The 19494-nt window shown below is 42.4% G+C and overlaps 1 protein-coding gene across 1 annotated transcript in view; it reads right to left on the bottom strand.

Annotated features, from left to right (window-relative positions):
- The window catches only part of adgrb2 (adhesion G protein-coupled receptor B2), a 1120188-nt gene that overhangs the window by 571405 nt on the left and 529289 nt on the right, over positions 1-19494 (bottom strand). Inside the window, exon 16 of the mRNA XM_041212905.1 lies at positions 17380-17526. Coding sequence (XP_041068839.1) covers positions 17380-17526 — 147 coding nt within the window. The remainder of the gene's footprint in view (positions 1-17379; positions 17527-19494) is intronic.

Below are 19494 nucleotides of genomic sequence, written 5' to 3'. Positions count from 1 at the left end.
CAGGAGTGTTCATAAATTGCCAGGGATCCCACTCCCTCGATGCTCAGATAATTTGTCAATGCCTGGAAGGTGATAATGCATGCCTGCACTAGATATTCAGGAGTTGCCAAGATTCATTAATTGTGTAGGCAGCCACATGTTCACTGGTTTTAGCTCCATCCCACAGTGTCAGTGGCTAGCTTCTTCTACCCACTGAGGACCTGGCTGATGATTCTGTAAGGGACCTGACTACTGATAGAAAGGAGAGGGGCAACATGTAAAGGAAAAATCGTTTTTTTCCAATATTACTGTGGGATAGTTTAAAGCAGCCTTGTGGAGGCGGTATTGTGTGTGTGTGTGTGTGTATGTCTAGTTTAATTAAACTGCAGACAGTCAGACTGCAAGGTTGGAGTCATCAAAACGGATTAGGTGTAAAACAGGCATTTGAAATGGAGATGGGTAAGCTAAGGTGAAGTCTCAGCAGATACGGTGGGAATGGCATTTGCATTTTTAAATATGGTGAGAGGTTGTCTGGTTTTCAAAGGGACATAAGATGTTTACAACTGGCAAGATAAATAAGGCAAAGTTATTAAGTTTATTTTTCCCAAAAATGCAGGCCATAATGCCAACATGGAAGATTTTTATATTCTGGGAAAAGTAACTTCCAAAGGCAGGTTGAAACAATGGCATGTACAGCTCTTCAGTTTTACTGATCAAAACTTTTCAACCTTGTCAGTCTCACTGAAGAAGCTCTTCCCTCTGTGCACTCACTTGGTGAGTTGCTGACAGTTCAGGAGACAGATGCCCTGGCTATTACACATGGATTATTCACTCAGCATCCTGGCTGAAGATTGTTGCAAATGCTTTAGCCTTGCCTTTTGCACTGATGTGCTGGTCTTCCTCATCATTGAGGATGGGGATATTTCTGTAGCCTTCTCCTCCAGTTAGTGGTTTCATTGTCCACTATCATGACTGGATGTAGCAGGACTGCTGCATTGGTTATGGATCACTTCTCCTGTTTGGCATGCAAGTTGTCCTGTGTTGTAGCTTTACCAGGTAGACACCTCATTTTTAGGTATGCTGGATGCTGCTCATGACATCCCCTCCTGCACTCTTCATTGAACCAGTGTTGATCCCCCCAGCTAGATGGTAATGGTAGAGTGGGGGATCAGCTGGACAGTGAGGTTACAGATCATGGCTGTGTACAATTCTGCTGCTGCTGATGACCCACAGCGTCTCACGGATGCCTAGGTTGCATTGTTAGATCTGTACGAAATCTATTCCATTCAGTACAATGGTAGTGTCACACAACACAATGAAGGGTATCCTCAATGTGAAGATGGGATATCATCTCCACAAGAACTGTTCAGTGGTCACTCCTACCAATGCTGTTATGGATAGATACATCTGTGACAGGCATATTGGTGAGGATAAGGTCAGGTCGGGTTTTCCCTCTTGTTGGCTCCTGCATCACCTGCCAAAGACACAGTTTAGTAGCTATGTCCTTTAGGACTCGGCCAGCTCAGTCAGTAGTGAGCCACTCTTGGTGATGAACATTGAAGTCTCCAACCAGAGTACAGTTTATGCTCTTACCACCCTCAGTGCTTCCTCCAACTGGTGTTCAACATGAAGCAGTACTGATTCATCAGCTGATGTGGGGGTTCGGGGCGGGGGGGGGGGGTGGGGGGGGTGTAAGTGCTAATCAGCAGGAGGTTTTCTTGAACGTGTTTGACCTGGTGCCATGAGACATCATGCGTTCCAGGCTCAGTGTTGGGGGCCTCCAGGGCAGCTCCTTTCTGATGTTACACCACCTCTGGTGGGTCTGTCCTGTTGGTGGGACAGGACATACCCAGGCTTGGTGATGGTGATGTCTGGGACATTGTCTGTAAGGTATGATTCCATGAGTATGACTATGTCAGAATGTTACTTGACTAGTCTGTGGGACAGCTCTCCGAATTTTGGTACAAAATAATTAGGACTCTGGCGGGTTGTCAGGGTTGGGTGTGCTGTTGTCATTTCTGATGCCTACGTTGATGCTGCGTGGTCTGCCCGGTTTCATTCCTTTTTGCAGGCTTTATAGTGGTTTGATACAACTGAGTGCTCATTTCAGAGGGCATTTAAGAGTCAATTACCTTGCTGTAGGTCTGGAGTCACACGTAGGGCAGACCAGGCAAGGACAGCAGGCTAAAGTACATTAGTGAACCAGGTGGATTTTTAAGACATACGACAATGGTTTCATGATCACCATTAGGCTAGCTTTTAAAAAAATTCTAGATTTATTAATTGAATTGAAAATCTACGTGGGATTTGAATCTGTGTGCCCAGAGCATTAGCCTGAGCCTCTGGATTACTAGTCCAATGATATTACTACTAAGCCACTGCCTCCCCCTAACTGAGTAACATCTAGCCATGTTGAGTCACAAACTGACAAGGCACCAGATACAGTAACTCTCAACGAGGATCAACCAAATCAAAGAAAAGGAGTTCAAAGAGAGATTACTGATCCTCCAAGTCTGACAAGAACACAGCCAGGGAGTCTCCTGACCGATTGAATCTTTAAAGCCAGAGACTTGGTGGGAGATGGGATGGTATGTAAAGATAAATGTAAAATATACATGTATAAAACTTGGGGGAAGGTGGCTTGGGACTTGAAAGGAGAAACAGTATCACCCACATGACGATGTAAGGAACATATGACCAAGCATCAAGAGGAAAAATGCTCAAGATCTAGGCCAAGAAACAGCTAGTCTTGTATATCTGCAAATAGTTATATTTATCCAATACAGCAGTTACAGTTCAGACATACCCATGTCTCAGCAGTCCTTCCTTACTCAGTCACAACCAACAAATAACATGTTGGCCACAGTGATGGCAGCTGTGAAGGACCTGAAATCTGAAAAAAAATAACTTTAATGAAGTTTGCAAGTCTGATCTGAAAAAGGGTGCCAAAGCTGAAGACTTCAGTCAGACAGTTGAAGATCTCCAAAAGAGCTCCATCGTAGGCATGGAGGCAGGGAGAGACAGAAAATCAACTGTTCAACTCAGTAAGGGCTGCACAATGGCATAAGGTGGTCCATGAAGAAATAAAAACCTGATCAAGCAAGAGTCAGAGAACCTAGTGATAGTTGAGGAATGGCAAGCAACTCTTGAAAAAGGGTAAAAATCTTCAATTTAATGATGCAATAAGCAGGCAGCACTGGGCAAGTACCATTCTTAGTGAACGTGGGTTTTCATACGCCCCACCAGTCTGGATCCAAGGTCGGAGACATTATACTTGGCGACCGCAAGGCAGCATCGGAAAAAAAAATCGGCTGCATAGACACAATTCCCCAGCAGGAAGAAAACAGTGAACAGAGCTTTATAACAACTTTAAACAAATAGTTGTAAAATTTTGTGACATTTAAGAAGCAAATACCAAAAAGGGTCAGCATTCACAGGGGTTATCTGTGGAAGGCTGATCAGTGTAGAAAAACTGCATTAGTGCAAGAGAAGTTTATGAAAATTAGTTCAACCTTCTAGAAGTTTAGAACAGCTATGGATTCCAAATTCACATTACCTGAGAGATTTGGGCATATGGAAGAACCAAAGCAATTCAGAATTGGGCACTTTGGCGGAAAAAATTTTTAAGATTCCAAATTGCTTCGGGATTGGACTCTAAGTCTGATGCTAAACAATTCAGTATATTACTGTACTCTATTGGAACAATTGTGGATGATGTTATTGTAAGACAAGGCGTTAATGAGACATCAGACAAATTTGAAGAAGTCTTAAAAGTCTTTGATAATTATTTTAATTTAAGGAGCATCAAGATTCTAGAAAGGGCCAAACTCAACAAAACCAGGTGAACCAGCAGATGCTTTTATTAATGACTTGTATAGACTGGCTGAAGGTTGTGAATGTGGAGACCTAAAACAGAATTAATATGGGACCACATTGTAGCCGGTGTTACTGATGACACCCTGTTTGACCTACTGCAGTCCAAGGAAGGCTTAATCTTGGGGAAAAGCAATACAGTTGGTGAGACAAACAGAGGTTCATAAACAGAATAGGGCCATACTCAGACGTGAAGAAAAACCTTGGCTCAGAAAAACCCCAGTGACAGTACAGTTTATTAAACAAAATAATGTCAAAGAAACTCCAAGGAAGAAGACACCATATGGAGCAGAAGTTCAAGATGACATCAGGCCATGCGAGAGCTGTGGCGCAAAAAAGCCCCCCAGTTTCCTGCAAGTGAACAGTTTCCTGAAAGCAGTGCAAAATGCTTTCACTGCAAAAAGTTTGGACATTTTGTGATGATGTGCAAAACTAAGACCTCTGAATATACAGAGGATAACAAGAAAGTCTTCATACACAAAGCCATCAATGAAATTGAGGAATCTCAACAAGAAGGGGAGAAAAAAATATTTCCTGGATGAGTTCAAAGGTGCCAAATAGACATTCCGGAATGCTGATATTTATATCAATGGGCATATCACCAATTTCAAACTGGATACAGGAAAAAGTGTAATGGTCTTATCAGACAAAGAACTGTGGCAAGTAAAGCTACACCTGAAGTCAACTGAAACCCAGTTATATGGTCCAGGAGGGATCAAGCGACAAATCAAGGGCATGTTGCAGGCAACACTCCAGTGCAATGGATAATAGATACAAGAAACATTATATGTCCTTCATAATCAGGAAGCCTCTCTTCTTGACCAAAATAATGTGTAGATCTCAACTTCATCAAGACAATGGAGGACTTCAATGAACAGTAATTCAAGGATGATATCAAATCTGACCCCCTCAAACTGTCCAACTAGACTGTAACCTGGATTGAGACATCAGTGTTGACTTTTTGACACTCTTCACAGCCATTTTCCAGGAAGATGTCCAGGAAGGAGAGAGTAAACATGTTCTCACCAAAGGTGTAGTGAGCCACTTAGACCAACAAGTATTGAGTATGGCCATGATCCTTCATCAGTTTGTGTCCTGCTGAGAAGATAGGAGATGAAACTCAAGCGACAGAATACACTGTTACAATAGCACATTCATCCAACAGTGGTGACTTCTTTGTAGGTGCATCCACATCTATCTATCCACCAAAAGTGGTAGTCAAGGATGCAAATAGTCAGACAAGTCCAGAAGTAGAGATGGAACAAAACCATGCAATGTTCACCTCTTCTACTTTGGAACATACTGACATGACTGCTATATCAGGGCTACTGGAATTTGAGGGAAGCAAGATGTTGATCAAGTGGCTTCCTTACAGCTTCACATTTTACCTAAACAATTATTTTCAGACAAAGAAGTCCCGGATCATCAAAAGAGTTCATGACTGAGAGGCTACATGAGTCATCGCTTCAGAAGCGAAGAAAGTCAGACAAAACCATCCAAAAGAATCAGGGTGAACACAACAGATAAGGATAGGGAACATATGAAATGCAAAGAGAGGGATAAACCAACAAATTCCAATAAAGAAAGAGAAAAAAGTGATCAAGAAAAATAAAATATAACAGCAAAGAGAGAAAGAAAAAAATCAAATCTAGGTCCAGTTAAGAGACAAAAACAGAAAATGCTGGAAAAATTCAGCAGGTCTAACAGCATCTGTGGATAGAAAAACAGAGTTAACGTTTCGAATCCATATGACTCTTCTTCTGGGCTAAAGAGAAGTAAAAATGTGATGAAATTTATACTGTTTAAGAGGGGTGGAGCAGGTAAAGCTGGATAGAAGAGCACTGAACAATTTCTCCTTAAAGTTGTCTCACTTCCTCTAAGTAAAAGGTGTGGTTATGGGTAGCTGCATGGGTCCCAGTTATGCTTGTCTCTTTATGGGGTATGTGGAACATTCCTCGTTCCAGTGCTCCTCAGGCCCCCTCCCACAATTCTTTTTCTGGTATATCGATGACTGTTTCAGTGCCGCTTCATGCTCTCGTCTGGACCTGGAAACATTTATCAATCTTGTTTCCAAATTCCACCCCTCCATCACCTTCACATGGTCCATCTCTGACATTTCCCTCCCCTTCCTTGACCTCTCCATCTCAATTTCTGGTGATAGGCTGTCCACCAATATTCATTACAAACCCACCACCTCCCACAGCCACCACGACTATAGTTCCTCACACCCTGCTTCCTGTAGGGATTCCATCCAATCCTCTCAGTTCCTTTGCCTCTGTCATATCTGTTCCGATGATGTCACTTTACAAAACGGTGTTTCTGACATGTCTTCCTTCTTCCTTAACTGAGGTTACCCACCCACTGTGATTGACAGGCCCCTCAACCATGTCTGACCAATCTTCCGTGCCTCTGCCTTCACACCTCCCTCTCCTTCACAGAATCATGATGGGGTTCCCCTTTGTCCTCACTTTTCACTCCATCAGCTTCCCCATTCAAAGGATCATCCTCCGCAATTTCCGCCAACTCCAGCGTGATGCTACCACCAATCACATCTTCCCCTCAACCTCCCCTGTCAGCATTCCATGGGGACCATTCCCTCCGGGACACCCTGGTCGACTCCTCCATCGCCTCCAACACCTCATCCCCCTCCCATGGCACCTTCCCATGCAATCGCAGAAGGTGCAAACCTGCCCCTTTACCTCCTCCCTCCTCAGCGACCAAGGGCCCAAGCACTCCATTCAGGTGAAGCAGTGCTTTACTTGCACTTCCCTCACTTTGGTCCACTGCATTCTCTGCTCCCAATGCGGTCTCCTCTACATTGGAAAGACCAAACGCAGACTAGGCGAGCACTTTGTGGAATACCTTCGGTCTGTCTGCAAGCATGACCCAGACCTTCCTATCGCTCGCCATTTCAACACACCGTCCTGCTCTCATGCCCACATGTTCATCCTTGGCCTGCTGCAATGTTCCAGTGAAGTCTAACGCAAACTGAAGGAACAGCACCTCATCTTTTGATTAGGCACTTTACAGCCTTCTGGACTTAACATTGAGTTCAACAACTTCAAACCATAAACTCATTCCTCTATCCTCACCCCTTTTTATCCCTTTTTTCAATATTAATTTTTATTTTTTATTTATTATTATTTATTATATTTTATTATGTGCTATTCATGTTTTATTTTTTATCTATTTATTTTAATTTTTATTCATTTATTCATTGTTTTATCCTCACCTTTTATTCTATTTTTGATCCTTTTCCCCCATCACCGTCCCCTCCCCCCCACCACACCCCCACAAGGGCCATCTGCCAAATGTTCTTGTTATTCTTTTCAGAGTGCTTACCCTTGTCCTGCTATTATCACATTCTGCTTTCTTACTTTGATGCCAATATCAGCACCTCCGTTAGCCCTTACCACTACCATTAACTCCCCGTTTGTCCTAATGTTCATGACATTTTTGTCAATCTCTCCTTTGCCCCCACCTATTGCTGGCCTTCTATCCAGCTCTACCCCACTTAGTATAAGTTTCAAAACATTTTTGCTTCTCTTTAGCTCTGAAGAAGAGTCATACAGACTCGAAACGTTAACTCTACAGGTGTTTTTTTTTCTCTCCACAGGTACTGTTAGACCTGCTGAGTTTTTCCAGCATTTTCTGTTTTTGTTTCAGATTTTCAGCATCCACAGTATTTTGCTTTTATCCAGATAAGAGACCTAGCAGAGAAGCAATAATTGTCCAAATGCATAACAATCATCAGGGATCTTATTTAGTACATACTCCAGAAGGTACCGTAAGAAGGACCAGGATAAATCTTCATTCCACAAAGACAACCATCCATCATACATTTGGAAGAACCAGATGTTGAGTCACAAACTGACAAGGCACCAGATCCGGTAACTCTCACCAAGCACCAACCAAACCAAAGAAAAGAAGTTCAAAGTGAGATTACTGATCTTTCAAGTCTGACAAGAGCACAATCAAGAAGAGTCATGAAGTCTTCTGATTGATTGAATCTTTAAAGCCAGAGACTTGGAGGGAGTTGGAGTTGTATGTAAATATAAATGTAAAATATGTATGGACAAAGACTTGGGGGAGATGACTTCTGGGTTGAAAGGAGAAACAATATCACTCACATGGTGTAAGATACACGTGACAAAAGTCGAGAGGCAAAATGCTCAAGGCCTAGACCAAGTAACAACTAGTTATGTATATCTGTATATAGTTATGTTTATCCAATAAACCAGTCATAGTTCAGACATAATTATGCCTCAGCAATTGTTCCTTAGTCAGTAACAACCAACTTACAACAACATCCTTTCTGCTGGAGTCAGCAGAAGGAAATTAGGCTGTGGGTGGCTAATGGGCGGCCAATTTGACATCAACAGTTTTACACCTCTGCCCTAAGTTAAAATGACACACAAGGAGTGAAAATGCTGACTGATTTTCCTCGCTATAATCAAGGGCAACTGGAGCTAATTGTGATGCTCCTAAGGTTGCCCTGAATAGTTACAAGCATGATTTGAGGCACTTTTTATTGTGCACCTAACCTTACTGAAGCTAAAACTGAAGCTAACATTGAATAAATTGTTATTTTCCTGCTGACACATTTAACTTAATGAGAGGTAAATTCATTTTAAAATAAATTAATTTGTGACTGTCTTGAATAGCTGGTCCTCTTGTGGGCCACAAAGTAATTGCAGGTCTCATCCATCTACTTCTCACAATGAGGGATAAGCAATAAATCATACATACATATTAGGCAACTGAGACAGCAGCAAAAAGTGATTCTGATGATCCTTATTAATCTGGGTCACCAAACCACATGTTTTCAAACTGCACCTTGCACCTTTGGGGTTTAGTAAAGTCATTAGATTTCTATCAGTCTGTCACCTGTCACCATGCTTGTTGGCTTAGCAGCAATTTTTTTCCAGATGGTCTGTACTGATGAACAAACAGTTTCTGCAACAATAGTGGCATTTTCCGTTTTTCAATAGGCAATGTCAAACATTTGGACTTTAGAAAAGGGATCCAGTCAATATTTGAAGTGGATTTTCAAGGAAGCATTCATATTGGGAGGGGTGTCCCAGCAGCGCGTTAATATTTGAGATGTGACCCAGCAGTGGCCCAATTGAAGCGGGATCAAGTGGGGGTGGGGTGCGGGGGCACTTCAAGAGTGGTGTTTCCAGGGAGTGTGGATCGCGGACAATCCTTTCATTTCAGAAATGCGCATGGTGCATTTTTTTAATGTCAGCTTTAAGCATTTTAATTCACCAATAATTAAAACCTTCAGTATCAACTATGTAAACAATTGAGCAGTTACTCAATACAAAAACAAAAATACCCGGAAAAATTCAGCAGGTCTGTCAGCATCTGCAGAGAGGAACACAGTTAATGTTTCGAGTCCGTATGACTCTTCAACAGAACAGTTCTGTTGAAGAGTTATACAGACTCGAAGCGTTAACTGTGTTCCTCACTGCAGATGCTGTCAGACCCGCTGAGTTTTTCCGGGTATTTTTGTTTCTTGTTTTGGATTTCCAGCATCCGCAGTTTTTTGCTTTTATCTTAGTTTCTCAATACGATCAGTTCCGGAAAAGGCAACCATTTCCTGTAGTGCCTGTGAAGTGGAATTGGTTAAATGTCAAACCTTACTGCATTTTCCTGTTAGTTTCTCTAAGACTGGTTCTGATTACATTATTTCTTAAACATGACATATAGTTATTTTCAAAAATGCTCTCAGATTTTCTGTCTGAAAGTCACATTGAAGAATTTTTTTTATTATTAAGCAAAACCTTATTGAAATCCATCTGTTTCAGTCATAAAATCTCTTATGGTCATGGTCATGAAAGTTTAATGGTTGAAGTAAAAAGACAAGTGAAGCTCACCATGCAAACCAATCTGGATTTTTTTCTTTTTAGTGTCAGCTCAAATTTAACACTCTATAGACTTTGCTTTATCCAGTCTCGAGCACTAATTTATTTTTATGATTCCATGTTCAGTTTCTTTTTGTGTGACAATCCTGCACTCTGTGAAATAGGTCCTAAAGTCAAATGGATAGTAAAGAAATTTTCTGAATTGATAGCTTTCTTGACAGACTTCTCAAGTTTTCCTTATCTGGAATAAGACTAATATCTGTAGCCTAATTTGATGTCAAACACCTTTAAGCTGAAACACCAATCTTCTGGGATGATTTTTTAATTGTATGTGCTTGTTTTGGGGTCAGAAGGATTTGAAGGGGTGGAGGGTCCTGGATGGGCATTGGTATCAATAAGTTGTTGGAGTTTGTGTTCCTTAGCATTTGAAAGGAAGAGGAAAAGTTTCTTGTTAAGGCATCGGATGAGATGAAGAATAAAATGAAACTGGGGACAAGGACAGATTTGAGATAGGATGAGTCGGTGCTGCTGGAGAGAGAGGTCGAGTATGTTAATATGGCGGCGCATGGCATTGAGTGTGCCACTGAGCGTCCTTCTGACCCTGTCCTGTCTTCCAATCCCAGCCCTTGCCATGCATTCACCATACCCTCTGAACTTCCCCTCTCTGATGCTGAACATTTGGTACTCAGCAAAGGACTCAGTTTCACAATTTACGCCCTAATCTCAATGAATTTTAGGCTTGGCCATGATGCTGAACTCGTCTTCTGCCGCCTTTGTCTCCATATTCACTCCTTTGAGCAGGGGTCTTCCCATTTTTGCATGTATCCTTTCACCATCTCCAGTACTCCCTCTCCATCTGGACCCCTCCCTCTGGTCTCTTACCTGCTCTCAATCATTTCATTGAGAACTGTTGGTGTGACATTGGTCATCTCAATTTCTCTGCCCTTCTCACCCACTCTAACCTGTCTCCTTCTGAACTTGCTGCACTCCGTTCTCTTAAGTCCAAACCTGACTTTGTTATCAAACCTGCTGACAAGTGTGGTGCTGTTGTTGTCTGATGTATTGACCTATACTCACAGAGGCTGAGAGTCAACTCTCAGACACTTCTTCTGAGCTCCCTCTGGACCATGATCCCATTACCAAATATCAAGCCATTACTTCCAGGATTATCATTGACCTCATCTGCTCTGGAGATCTTCCCCCCACAGCTTCCAATCTCATAGTCTTCCAACTCCGGACAGCCCATTTTTACCTCCTCCCCAAAATCCACAAACAGGACTGTCCCGGTAGACCAATCATGTCAGCCTGTTCCTGCCCCATTCTCTCTCCCCTTGTCCAGTCCCTTCCCATCCACATTTGCGATTTATCTGATGCCCTACATCATATCAACCTCCACTTCACCATGGATGTCCAATCCCTCTACACCTCTATCCCCCACCTGGATGGTCTGAGGGCTCTCTGCTTCTTCCTTATACAGAGGTCCGAACAATCACCATCTACCACCACTCTCCTCCACCTGGCTGAATTTGTCCTCCCACTGAATAATTTCTCCTTAAACTTGTCTCACTTCCTCCAAATAAAAGGTGTGGCTATGGGTACCTGCATGGGTCCCAGTTTTGCCTGACTCTTCATGGGGTATGTGGAACATTTCTTGTTCCAGTCCTACTCAGGCTGCCTCCCACAACTCTTTTTTTGGTACATCAATGACTGTTTGGGTGTCACTTCATGCTCTCATTTGGACCTGGAAAAATGTATCAATTTTGCTTCCAATTTCCACCCCTCTATCACCTTCACATGGTCCATCTCCAACATTTCTCTTCCCTTCCTTGACCTCTCTGCCTCCATTTCTGGTGATAGACTGTCCACTAGTATTCATTACAAGCACACTGACTCCCACAGCTACCTCAACTACAGTTCCTCACACCCTGCTTCCTGTAAAGACTCCATCACATTTTCTCAGTTACTTCATCTCCGTCGCATCTGTTCCAATGATGTCACTTTACAAAATAGCGCTTCTGACACGTCTTCCTTCTTCCTTAACTGGGGATCCCCCAGCACTGTGATTGACAGAGCTCTCAGTGGTGTCCGACCCATCTCCAGCACCTCTGTCCTCACACCTTCCCCTCCCTCCCAGAACCATGGAAGGGTCCCCCTTGTGCTCACATTTCACTCCACCAACCTCTGTATTCAAAGGATCATCCTCTGCCATTTTCGCCAACTCCAGCATGGTGCCACCACCAAACACATCCTCCCCTCACCCTTCCTGTCAGCATTCTATAGGGATTGTTCCCTCTGGGGCACACTGGTCCAATCCTCCATCACTCCCAACACCTCATTTCCTTCCCACGGCACTTTCCCATGCAATCACAGAAGGTGCACCACCTGCCCTTTTACCTCCTCCCTCCTCACCGTCCTTCACTTGCACCTCCTTCAATTTGGTCTACTGTATCTGCTGCTCCCAATACGGTCTCCTCTACATTGGAGAGACCAAACACAGACTGGGTAACCAGTTTGCAGAATACCTCTGGTTTGTCCGCAAGCATGACCCAGACCTTCCTGTCACTTGCCATTTCAACTCACCACCCTGGTCTCATGCCCACATGTCCATCCTTGGCCTGCTGCAATGTTCCAGTGAAGCCTAACGCAAACTGGAGGAACAGCACCTCATCTTCCAATCGGCACTTTACAGCCTTCTGGACTTAACATTGAGTTCAACAACTTCAGACCATGAACTCACTCCTCCATCCTCGCCACCTTTTTTAAATCCCCCTTTTTCTACATTTGTTTTTATTTTTTTATCCACTCATTTTTATTTTTATTTATTTGTGTTTTTTTTTCCTTTTTTATCCTTCCTTCCATCCCATTTTTTATCCTCTTTTTTCCCCACCACTGCCCCCTTCCCCCACCTCCCCATCCCCTACAGGGCCATCTGTTACTTGTTCCATGTTTTTCTTTCACACAATGCTACCATTGTTCGGCTATTATCACTTTCTGCCTTCTTACCTTTATGCCACTATCAGCACCTTTTTTAGCACTAACCACTACCATTATCACACCCTTTATCCTTTAGTTCATGACATCTTTGTCAATCCATCCTTTGTCTTCACCTATCGCTGGCCTTCTATCCAGCTCCACTTGCCCCACTCCCCTTTAACAGTATACATTTCACCACATTTCCACTTCTCTTCAGCTCTGAAGAAGGGTCACATGGACTCAAAATGTTAACTCTGTTTCTCTCTCCACAGATGCTGCTAAACCTGTTGAGTTTTTCTCGCATTTTCTATTTTTGTTATTGTGGTACAGGGTTTTCTAAGATATTGCTGAACCTAGCAGAGGCAGGTCGGTCTGCATGAATCTGAGAGAGAGAGAGAGAGAGAGAAAGAGTGGGAGTAGAAAGATAGAGACAGCTCGTCTGTATTGTTCATGATGCAGAATGCGGGTGAGAGCTCATGCTCAGATTGAAGAGACCAATTTGTGAGGAATTAAACGAGGCTGGAAGATTTGCTTAGCTTTAACTAGAGGGGGTTATTATTTATGTTTGATTACAGAGGCCCAACAAAGTGTTGTAAATTACATTCTACTATTAGGACTCTTGTAAGATGGAATATATTTATAAAAGGATTATTGGCTATCCATTCATTGACTCCTGAGATGCTGAGTGGAGAAATTAGGTGCCTCCAGCAACAGATCTTAGTGGACACGATAGTGTGATGTGTTCCAGCACCATGGTCTGGGGTTCATGTCCACAGACGCACTCCTCTTCTACTATGGAACAGGTGGCATATCGTCCATGGACTGTGCGTATTCAGTAGAGCTGTCTTAAAGGGAAAATCCTTACCGTGACAGTCAGTTTGGAAACTAGGGGTAGGTTTAGCTGGTCGGAAAGTGGGGGTGGGGCCCACTCACCGATGCGTAAAATGACATGGATAAATGATGTCACCCCACATCTTTTAGACTTTCAGTTCGGCGGGCGCGCAGCTGTGAACTGTCAACAGCCCATTAAGACCGTTAAATAACTAATTAACTTCATTGATGGAACTGTCCGTCCAACCTTAAGTTTGGCGGGCAGGCCGGGAGCCCAGGCAAGCCTGGGAAAAAGCATGAAACCTCATCCATGGGCGGGATGAGGTTTCATGAGGGTCTTTAAATTTTTACGAAAGGTTTCAATAAAACTTATGGACATGTCCCAACTCATGTGACATGAGGGGACATGGCAGAGAATTTTTTTAAGCCTCTTTATTTAAAGTTTTAAATCTGAGACCATCTTCCTGAGATAGCACCTTGCCTCAGGGAGTTCTGTGCGCTCTTTTGCGTGCATGCGCGAAAGAGCGCACTCCCGGCTGAGGGAATTCCCCTCCCCACCCGCTCAGGGAGCGCATAGCTCTTCCTGGCAGACGTCACGCTGGGCGGGTCTTAAATGGCCTGCCCACGTAAAATGGCGGCGCACCCCTCGTCGGGGGCACCGATCAGAGGCCTGCCCACCTGCCTATGTCCACTCCCGCTCTTTCCCCCCAACAGGGGGGAAATGTTGGCCTAGAAGTTACCCGGTTGGAAAAGGAAAAAGGAAATGAGCCATCAGGAGTTGAGAATAGTTTTGAACTGGTTCCTGATGAATGAAGTGTCCACTTAAAGGACAGAGTAAACTATAACTGTGCAGGGGTTTTTTGGTTGATTTGAAATTTAAATGGGGAATTTTTCCATAGTTTAGAGTATAGGTTTCTTACAGAGTACTGCTTAGAAATTGTTGCTTTTAATTTGTTTATTACATTAAATGTATTAAAACTTGGAATCTTTACATGTGATTTTTTTTAAATCAATCACTGGAAATTCAAATATCTCTGTAAAAGTGATCAATCTCTGCAGGGATCATAACAATGACTCTTTACTTGCATCCTTACTTCCTTTAATCCCAGTAAAATCCTCAAATGTAATTCCTTGGTTCTTCATCCCCATTAAGGTCTGCATAGTGGCATCTGAGTTTGATGCTATATCTTTCTCACTATTTGAACTCTTTTCAAATGAGAAGACACACCATACACCAGAGGGATTGGTGACAGGCAGTGGAGCCCAAAATCTCTGTTCTTTGCCTCCCTGCAAGAAGGGGGGCTGTTATGCTGCTACTCAATAAACACCAAGAGACTCAGGAACATACTTCGATCATTTATTCAAGCATATACATGGAGAGTCCACCTTAGGCAATCTAAGAGAGTACTCTGTTAGCAGATACAAAACTCAATTCCTATATATACATTTAGCCGTGTAGCTTTGTGGTCACGCAATTCTATTCTTGTCAACTTATAATCACATGCTCAGTAGATGTCTCCATCCTCAATTACTTATTTTCTGTTTTTACATTTATCAGGCCTTGTTCTCGTATTTGCATTATCTTCCACATCTTACAGCTTGTGCAGTCTGGCCACAACCTGCTTTCAACATCCACTCCTTGGCCTTTCCCTTTGTTCTAGTAGCTTGTTTGTCCTGCCTTGAGTGCATCTGTTGAGTCTGCCTTCTAATTCATATGTTATTTCTTACTTAAGACACTTAAGTAATGTTTTCAACCCTTTCAGAGGCCACAGAGGGAGTCAGAGATGGGGCAGTAGAAGAGCAGATGGCAGTTGCAGGCCCACTGCATCCTACCTCCTTCTCCTTATCTTATCCTTTGGCACCTGTTAGTAACTGCCAGAAAACCATATCTTGAAATCTTCACATCACTCCTTCCATTGAAAATGAACACTGATGCTTAACAACTCATTGTAAACCTCTCTTTATTTTCTTCTTCCAGATGTTTCTGAGTTAGAAGAAGTAGAGGATGAAGAAAAAGTCTTCATCTGAGGCAGTCCCTTTGGTTTGATGGGTTGTGAGATGGATGATAAGTCCAATGCGCAATCTGAAGACTTTGCCACATGTGGCATAGGTGGTGCTTGAAGGGTTGGGAGAAGGATTGTTTGGAGGTTTGTGCGCTCCCTCTGATGTCTCGACTTTGCCTCTGCATGTTCCTGATAATTCCTTTGATGTATTCAGTGCCTTTCCAAATGAGCCTTCTCCATTTTGGTCGGTCACAAGTCATGTGTGAGCAGATGTGTTTAACCTTTCCGCTGTCTTTCTAGGAGTCTCCTACTGCAACTGAGTTCCAAGTGAAGCAGTTGCTTTGGAAGCTGGTTTTGAGTGATTAACGCCTCAATGCTGTCAAACTGGCTTGAGAGAAGACGCTGTTTTTGAAACATCCTTCTTGCCACTGGATTTGGAGCAACTTGCGAAGGCACCGCACAAGATATTTTCCAGTGCTTTGAGGTGCCTGCTGTAGGTTGTCCAAATCTTAGAAATATATAGGAACATGGGGATCATTGCTGCACAGTAACCCATGAACTGAGTCTTGGGTTTGAAATCCTTGTCCTCAAGTACTCTTCCTCACCTGACACATTGGAGTTAATGATAAATTTTGGCATTTATTTCTGCCTCCTTCGAGAGGAGGCTCCCAAGATGTGGAAAGTGGTCCACATTTTCACTGATCTCACCATTGATCATAATCGATTGGGAGAGATGTTTTGCTGTGGGAGCTGGTTGGAAGAGGACCTTAGTTTTCTTTATAGAAAGAGTCATTTTTTCATATGCTTCAGAGAAGGAGTCAACAATGACCTGCAGCTCAGTGATCAAAGTATATCAGGCTTTCCAAACTTGTCAGCACTTCATTGCAGACATTGTCAATCTCCTTTTTGTCCAAACACCAGGTCGGGGATATCAATCCTCAGAAGGGGCACTTAAGAGTCGGATAGAGAGATATACTGTCGCAAGTATGTAACATGATTGGCCAGGAAATCAGGGTAGATTTTGCTGACTGGAGGATTGGCCCTTAATTGAAGAGCTTGAGGACCCAGGTCGCATGGGCTCTGATTTAAAACAAGGTTTTTTCTAGAGCACCAAATCTATGTGAGGGCAATGGGATGTTCTAAAGCACTTTATAACCAATGGATTACAATTAACGTGTAGTAAAATCAGAAAATACTGAAAATACTCAGTAGGACAGGCAGCATCTGTGGAGAGGAACAGAGTTAATATTTTGGATCATTGATGATCCTTCATCAGAACCCAAAGCCCGAATTCTGATAAAGGGTCACCATCGACCCAAAATGTTAATCCTGTTTCTTTCCACAGAAGCCGCCCATGTTCCTGAGTATTTCCAGTATTTTCTGGGGTTTTTTCCAGATTTCCAGCATCTTCAGTATTCTGTTTTTGTATTAAAATATAGTCCAATAAACTGCAAATAAATTAATGACCTGTTCTTGCTGATGGCCACTGGAACATAACAAGGGCAGGACTGTATCACGCCTGTACTCATTAGCTACAACACTGACATGTGCTACACAGGGAACAGTATTACACATGCATGCAACATGGCATGAAAACAAGCACACACAGGAGACACACTCTCACCTGATTCTAATATGGAATATATAACAGGGCAATGCCTCTGGGCTAATATTTCTCCACAGGTTAATGCTGAAGAAGTTTTATGAAACAAACTACTTAATAAAACGATGAAAGATTTCTACTGATTTAGGTGCCTATAAAGTTCTGAGAGACAGGGACAAGAAAAGGCTGCTCAGTCCATGGCAATACAGTAACAACAATGTTGGTGAGCAACAGCACGAATTGCAGGTACCTGAAGAAGAAAGCATGAAAACCTCTTTTGGAATATAAAGTTTGTCTTCTGAGTTTCTCGCCCAATCCTTCATTCCTCTCCTGCCTTTCATTGGGAAGCTGATATCACTTGATACGGCAGAAACAGGTTCTCGTTGAATACTAGTCACTGAAAAGAAGGGAAAAAAAAGTTACTATCCCAATCACGCTTTCTGCAATTCTATTACTTGGCATCACAGATTCGACCTTACACATTGTAAGAATAAACTTATCAATTAATAAATCTGTGTGGCGTTTATTAATGGCTGTAACACTTTACAGAACAGTAAAACCTATGCTTGATTCCTGATTTGTGCCATGTTAATCTCATCCACACGAAATGGAATACATCCATCAGGCACAGAATTCCTGGAACGGGGAAGAGAAAAGTGCCAAGTCTTATCACTGCCGCTAGTTACTTCTTGACTTCTGTTAGAAACTACATAGGTGAAAACAGTATTGCAATTCAGAAAGAAAGAGTCTGTGATATGGATGCACCATCCGTGATTAACAAAGAAAGTTAAAGGTGGTATCAAACAAATAAAAACAGTATATATTCCTGCTAAAATTAATGGTGGGTAAATTTTAGAAACCAACAAAGGTTGACAAAAAATATTAAAAAGGGAGAAATTAAGCTATGAGAGTAAACTAGCCAGACATATAAAAACAGACAATAAAAGCTTCCAGAACTATAGGAAAAGGATATGCTGGCCCTTATTGTAAGAGAGTGGGAAATTTAATAATCGTAAATGAGAAAATGACAGGTACTTTGAACAAGTATTTCGTATATGCTTTCACTGTACGAGACACAAAAGCATCTCAAGAATAGTAGAAAATCAAGGGGAGAAAGGAATTGAGGATCATAAAATAATCACTATCCCTAGAGAAAAAGTACTAGGTAAACTAATAAGATTGAGGGTTTACAAGTCCCATGGACATACAAACACATGAAATAGGAGCAGAATAGACTCGAGCCTAGTCCACCAATCAATAAGATCATGGCTAATCTGTTTGTGTTTCAAATTCCACATTCCCATCTACACCCAATAACCTCTGCTTACCTTGCCTAACAAGAATCTATCTCCCTCTGCTTTAAAAATATTCAAGGAACCTGTCTCCATCGCCATCTGAAGCAGAGAGTTTCAAAGACGCACGACCTCTTGAGAAAAAAAAAATTCTTGTCACCTCTGTCCTAAAAGGGCAAAAGGCGACCCCTAATATTAAAACAGTGCCCTATAGTTCTGGACTCACCCACAACAGGAAACATCTTTCCATGTCCAATTTCCAAGACTGTTCAGGATCTCATATACTTCAATCAAGTCACCCCTCACTCTTCTAAACTCCAGTCTGTGCAACCTTTGCTTATAAGGCTACCCATTCATTCCAGGTATTAATCTAGTAAACCTCGTCTGAACAGCCTCCAATGCATTTACATACTTTCTGAAATAAGGAGACCAAAACTGCACACGGTATTCGAAATGTGGTCTCATCAATGCTTGTATAACTGAAGCATAGCAGCCTTACTTTAAGTTCAATTCCTCTCATAATAAAGGATATCATTCCATTAGCCTTTGTAGTTACTTGCTGGACCTGCAAACTAACACTTTGCGACTCATGCACTGGGGTGCTGCTTTGAGCTGCATTAGAGTACTTAAGTTGGAGTTTGGTGAGTGAGAGACTTTTAAGGGTTTATTTAAAGGTTATTTTTTGACTAAAGTCTAGCATTTCTTTAATTTAGCAATTAACCAAAAGTTGCTCTTTGGGTTGGGAGAAGGAGGGTTTTAGTTCAGCTTTAAAACAGGGTTATACAGGCTCAGTTGCAGCTACAGCTAGTTAATTAAATATTTGGCTTAAGCAGGTTTTCAGAAATTAGATTCAGAGAGCATAAAAGTGGGCCATTTACAGTGTCACCTTGTCTGCCCTGCTTTGGGTTGCACTAGTGTGCTTAACTTGGAGTTTGGTGAGTGAAAGAGTTCAGTGAAGAGAGAAGGAGGCGAGCCTTTTATTTTCTACCTTTCCTCAGAAAGACGATCAGCAGCCTTGGTAAGTAGGACTCGGTGAGTATTTTTACTGTTCTTAATGTTCTCTAAACTAGAGA

The sequence above is a fragment of the Carcharodon carcharias genome, chromosome 19 (genome assembly GCF_017639515.1).
Source record: "Carcharodon carcharias isolate sCarCar2 chromosome 19, sCarCar2.pri, whole genome shotgun sequence".
Taxonomy (NCBI): Eukaryota; Metazoa; Chordata; class Chondrichthyes; order Lamniformes; family Lamnidae; genus Carcharodon; species Carcharodon carcharias.
The sequence above is the reverse complement of the archived record's forward strand: the minus strand, read 5'-3'. Positions and strand labels throughout refer to the sequence as shown.